The 6,221-nt window shown below is 45.4% G+C and overlaps 1 protein-coding gene across 1 annotated transcript in view; it reads right to left on the bottom strand.

Annotated features, from left to right (window-relative positions):
- Positions 1–4,259, bottom strand: part of LOC124017944 (transmembrane protein 145-like) — a gene marked incomplete at its 5' end in the record, with an annotated part of 34,467 nt that extends 30,208 nt beyond the window's left edge. The window contains 2 exons of the mRNA XM_046333178.1: positions 3,555–3,632; positions 4,080–4,259. Of these exons, the coding sequence (XP_046189134.1) occupies positions 3,555–3,632; positions 4,080–4,259 (258 nt within the window). The remainder of the gene's footprint in view (positions 1–3,554; positions 3,633–4,079) is intronic.
- Between the last annotated feature and the right edge of the window lie 1,962 nt (positions 4,260–6,221).

Here is a 6,221-nt window from a genome sequence, read left to right on the forward strand (position 1 = left end):
TGCAAAAGGGTTTTCTAATGATCAATTAGCCTTTTAAAATGGTAAACTTGTATTAGCTAACACAACGTGCCATTGGAACACGGGAGTGATGGTTACTGATAATGGGCCTATGTAGATACTACATTTTTTTAAATCTGCTGTTTCCAGCTACAATAGTCATGTACAACATTAACAATGTCTACACTGTATTTCGGATCAATTTGATGTTATTTTAATGGACAAAAAAGTGTTTTTCTTTCAAAAACAAGGACATTTTTAAGTGACCCCAAACTTTTGAACACTAGTGTATATTGAACAAAAATATAAACGCAACATTTAAAGTGTTGGTCCCACGTTTCATGAGCTGAAATATAAGATCCCCGAAATGTTCCATACGTACAAAAAGCTTGTTTCTCAAATTTTATGCACAGATTTGTTTACGTCCCTGTTAGTGAGCCTTTCACCTTTGCCAAGATAATCGATCCACCTGACATGTGTGGCATATCAATAAGCTGACTAAACTGCATGATAATTACACAGCTGCGCCTTGTGCTGGGGACAATAGAAGGCCACAACACAATGTCAGAGATGTATCAAGTTGAGGGAGTGTGCAATTGGCAGGCTGAGTGCAGTAATGTCCACCAGAGCTTTTGCCAGAGAATTTGTTAATTTCACTACTATAAGCTGCCTCCAATGTTGTTTTAGAGAATTTGGCAGTACGTCCAACCGGCCTCACAACCGCAGACCATGTGTAACCACGCCAGTCCAGGACCTCCACATCCAACTGCAGGATGGCCTGCGGGATCGTCTGAGACCAACCACTCAGACTGCTGATGAAACTGAAGGGTATTTCTGTCTGTAATAAAGTCCTTTTGTGGGGAAAAACTCATTCTGTTTGACTGGGCCTGGCTCCCCAGTGAGTGGGCCTGGCTTCCAAATGGGTGTGTCTATGCTCTCCCAGGTCCACCTGAAGCCACAGTAATCTTTTCGAAGGCTCTATATCTCTAAGTGTGAGCATTGCGAACCATAGGTTGGGATTTTACATGTGCATTGAACAACACAGCAGCTTTTCGCAATGTTTTGTTATTTCTGTATAACAAACAAGAGTAGACCATGAAGTTGGCTCTTTTACAATGGTGGTTAATAGGAAAGAATGTTTGTTTCCCCCAATTTGTGGGTGTGGTCGAGGGGAATTCCTTCATATGATGTGAATATCTGAATATCAACTGGCTATGCCAGGAAGTAAAAGCATGATGTGTACCCTTCAAAATGTGCTTTGATTTGTTGAGTAAACTCAACTGATATTGCAAAAAAAAAGAAATTGGCTGTTTTCGCTGCATAACATGAAGAAGTTGTCCCTTTTCAGGTTTAGAAGACTGCTAAATGCTAACTCCCATTTGTATAAGCTGGTTAGCATACAGAAATCAGTGGTGGTAGTCAGTCATTTTTAACTGTAATGCAGTTGATTGGTAACAATGACATAAACAGGAATTGGGTTTCACATCCATACAAACATTATATTCAGATTTTTACCTCAACAGTGTGAAATACACATGTAAATAATAGCCTAAATGTAGGATAATTTTGCTGGGGAGCAATGAGGAGACTCAGGATCTTTTGCCCACGGCCCTTACCCCACGCGTTTCATGACAATTCCATTGTTTTGGTCGAGTTTGAATGACCTCTTTACTGCATCCATCAGTTGATAGAACATTCCAAAATTTCCATGGAAATTATTGCATCACAATACCAGGCAGTGACTGTCACGTTCTGACCTTACTTCCTTTTTTTATGTCTCTATTTTTGGTTTGGTCAGGGCGTGAGTTGGGGTGGGCATTCTATGTTTTGTATTTCTGTGTTTGGCCTGGTATGGTTCCCAATCAGAGGCAGCTGTCAATCGTTGTCTCTGATTGAGAACCATACATAGGTAGCCTGTTCCTACCTGTGTTTCTGGGAAGTTGTTTCCTGTTTTGTCACCTGATAGGACTGTTTCGTTTTTCACCTTTGTTATTTTGTGTTCAGATTAATAAAGTTAACATGGACACGTACCATGCTGCATTTTGGTCCGATCCTTCATATTCCTCATCAGACGAGGGCGAGAATCATTACAGAACTACCCACCAAAAAGGGACCAAGCAGCGTGGTAAGGAGGAGCAGCGCGATCTGGAGAAATGGACATGGGAGGAGATATTGGACGGCAAGGGACCCTGGGCACAGGCTGGGGAATATCGCCGCCCCAAAGAAGACCTGGAGGCAACAGGCTTGAGAGGCAGCCCCAAAAAATGTTTGGGTGGGGGTACACGGGGAGATTGGTGGAGTCAGGCGATAGACCTGAGCCAACTTACCGGAAGAAGCGTAGTATTGGTCAGGCACCGTGTTATGCGGTCAAGCGCACGGTGTCGCCAGTACGCACTCATAGCCCGGTGCGCTATAGGCCAGCCCCCCGCAAGTGCCATGCGAGAGTGGGCATCCAGCCAGGGCGTATTGTGCCTGCTCAGCGTGTTTGGTCTCCGGTACGCCGTTTCGGCCCAGGGTATCCTGCACCGGCTGCACCGGTGTCTTCGGGGTGCTGGGAGGGTGCAGTGCGCCCTATGCCTGCGCTCTGCCCATGCCGGGCGAATGTGGGCATTGAGCCTAAGGGAGAGGTGTGAGTGGTATGCACCAGATCTCCAGTGCTCACCCACAGCCCGGTTCAACCTGTGCCTGCATTCTGGAGGGTCCGGGCTAAAGTGGTCATCCAGCCTGGAGGGGTGGTGCCAAGGCTGCACACCACAGCTCCAGTGCTCCCCCACAGCCCGGTCCATCCGGTGTCTCCTCCATGCACCAGGCCTCCTGTAGGTCTCCCCAGCCTAGTGGGTCCTGTGGCAGCTCCACGCACCAGGCTGTCTCTCCGTCTCCTCCCTCCAGGTTCTCTCTCCAGTCCGGAGCCGCCAGAGCCGCCCCTCCGTCCAGAGCCGCCCAACCGTCCAGTGCCGCCAGAGCCGCCGGCAGTCCGGAGCCGCCCACCTGTCCGGCACCACCAGAGCATCCCGCCTGTCCGGCGCCACCAGAGCATCCCGCCTGTCCGGCGCCACCAGAGCCTCCCGCCTGTCCGGCGCCGCCAGAGCCTCCCGCCTGTCTGGCACCGCCAGAGCCTCCCGCCTGTCCGGCACCGCCAGAGCCTCCCGCCTGTCCGGCACCGCCAGAGCCTCCCGCCTGTCCGGCACCGCCAGAGTCTCCTGTTTCGTTTTTTCACCTTTGTTATTTTGTGTTCAGATTAATAAAGTTAACATAGACACGTACCACGCTGCATTTTGGTCCGATCCTTCATATTCCTCATCAGACGAGGACGAGAATCGTTACAGTGATTGTGAGTGTACCAATGAGTTTACCAGTCAAATTGCCAAGGTTAGAGCGTCCAAGCCCGTTCTATTCATTCTATGTCTATGGAACTAACTCCATATAAAGAAACAGAAATGCCTGCACACACAATGTCGCCCAGATCACAGAGGGAGCATGGTCAGGTAAAACAGAGCAGATGGAAACACACACATATACACACACGCCAAGTGTGACACAGAGTAGTGGTTTCTCACCTTGTCCGGCTTCTTGTACACAGCTGGCCACTGAGAGCTGTCATCAAAGTAGAGCAATATATTCTGACAGCATCGCGACTAGAGAGGAGAGAATGGAGGAGGGAAGGAATGGGAAAAGGGGGCCTAAGATTAATACCAGACTGCCTCAAAGTCTGTAGACCACTAACAGCAACCGGAGGAACACAGAAAGGTGGACAGAAATAACAAAAGAGAGGAGATGATAGAGAGGAGAGGAGAGGACAGGGTAAATGTATGGAGAATATAACAGGAACAGACAAGGGTAGATACAACTACCAAAGACAGAAAGAGTGAGGAGCGAGAGGGAGAGAAAATTCATCAGTGAGGAGAGAGACGAGAGAAATGGACATAGAGGAAAGATGATGAAGGGAAGAAAATAATAGGGTACATTGGAACAGAGAGAGAGAGAGAGAGAAACTCACTAAGAGAGAGAGGTTCAACAATACTGATGAAACAAAATAAGAAAAGAGAATGATAGATAGGAGATCAGTTGACCTGTAACCTCACCTTTTGGTAGCGGAACCGGAAGTCCAGACGTCCAAAATCAGTGAGAAAACAGAAGCGAGTGAGAAACAACCAGTCCTGTTTAGAGTGGGGAACCAGAGACGGGGCGAGGAGGGAGAGAGGGGCATAGGGTAGAGAATGGGGAGATGAAGGTGAGATGGGGAAGAGAGCAGGAGAACCTGGCTGTAATACTCAACTAGCATCATGTCAAGATATAGTGCTGATGGTATACAGTGCTTCACTGTCCTTCCATAAAGGCTCTGCAGCAGGGTATCAGTCAATGGGCTGTCCTGCAGATGTAGGCTGACAGACTCATGCACAGGCTGTATAGAATTGATCATTTTAAACAACACAGAAAAGGTTGAACTTACAGCTGTACTATATCTCATAGATAGCGAGCAAATCCGTAGCCATATGTCAGAGAGTAAGCCATCTGCAGTTAACATTTAACACACTCAGCCATACAGAACCAGTCAAAAGTTTGGAAACAACTACTCATTCAAGGGTTTTTCTTTATTTTTACAATTTTCTACATTGTAGAATAATAGTGAAGACATCAAAACTATGAAAAAAACACATGTGGAATCATGTAGTAACCAAAAAAGTGTTAAGTCGCTCTGGATAAGAGCGTCTGCTAAATGACTTAAATGTAAATGTAAATGTTAAACAAATCAAAATATATGTTATATATGTTTTATTGTTTAAAGTAGCCACCCTTTGCCTTGATGACAGATTTGCACACTCTTGGCATTCTCTCAAGCAGCTTCATGAAGAATGCTTTTCCAACTGTCTTGAAGGAGTTCCCACATATGCTGAGCACTTGTTGGCTGCTTTTCCTTCACTCTGCGGTGCAACTCATCCCAAACCATCTCAATTAGGTTGAGGTCGGGTGATTGTGGAGGCCAGGTCATCTGATGCAGCACTCCATCACTCTCCTGCTTGGTCAATTAGCCCTTTCACAGGTAGAGCATGGCGCTTGTAACGCCAGGGTAGTGGGTTCGATCCCCGGGACCATCCATACGTAGAATGTATGCACACATGACTGTAAGTCGCTTTGGATAAAAGCGTCTGCTAAATGGCATATATTATTATTATTATTATTATTATTTTGGGTCATTGTCCTGTTGAAAAACAAATGAAAGTCCCACTAAGCACAAACCAGATGGGATGGCTGCAGAATGCTGTGGTAGCCATGCTGGTTAAGTGTGACTTGAATTCTAAATCAATCACTGACAGTGTCACCAACAAAACACACCCACATCTCCTCCTCCATGCTTCACGGTGGGAACCACACATGCAGAGATCATCTGTTCACCTATTCTGTGTTTCACAAAGTCACGGCAGTTGGAACCAAAAATCTCAAATTTGAACTCATCAGACCAAAGGACAGATTTCCACCAGTCTGATGTCCATTGCTTGTGTTTCTTGGCCCTTAAGTTGTGGTTTCTTTGCAGCAATTCGACCATGAAGGCCTGATTCACACAGTCTCCTCTGAACAGTTGATGTTCAGATGTGTCTGTTACTTGAACTCTGTGAAGCATTTATTTGGGTTGCAATATGAGGTGCAGTTAACTCTAATTAACTTATCCTCTGCAGTAAAGGAAACTCTGGTTCTTCCATTCCGGTAGGGGGCCTCATGAGATCCAGTTTCATCATAGCCTTGATAGCTTTTGCGACTGCACTTGAAGAAACTTCTTTAAATTGACCGACCTTCATGTCTTAAAAGTAATGATGAACTATTGTTTCTCTTCGCTTATTTGAGTTGTTCTTTCTATAATATTGACTTGGTATTTTACCAAATAGGGCTATCTTCTGTATACCATCCCTACCTTGTCACAGCACAACTGATTGGCTCAAAAACATTAAGAAGGAAAGAAAATCCACAAATTAACTTTTAACAAGGCACACATGTTATTTGTAATGCATTCCAGGTGACTACCTCATGAAGCTGGTTGAGAGAATATCAAAAATGTGCAAACTGTCATCAAGGCCAAGGGTGGCTACTTTGAAGAATCTCAAATATAAACTATATTTTGTGTTATTTCATAGTTCTGATGTCTTCACTATTATTCTACAATGTAGAAAATAGTCAAAATAAAGAAAAACCCTTGAATGAGTAGGTGTGCCCAAACTTGACTGGTACTG

Source organism: Oncorhynchus gorbuscha, unplaced genomic scaffold (genome assembly GCF_021184085.1).
Source record: "Oncorhynchus gorbuscha isolate QuinsamMale2020 ecotype Even-year unplaced genomic scaffold, OgorEven_v1.0 Un_scaffold_35:::fragment_2:::debris, whole genome shotgun sequence".
Classification (NCBI taxonomy): Eukaryota; Metazoa; Chordata; class Actinopteri; order Salmoniformes; family Salmonidae; genus Oncorhynchus; species Oncorhynchus gorbuscha.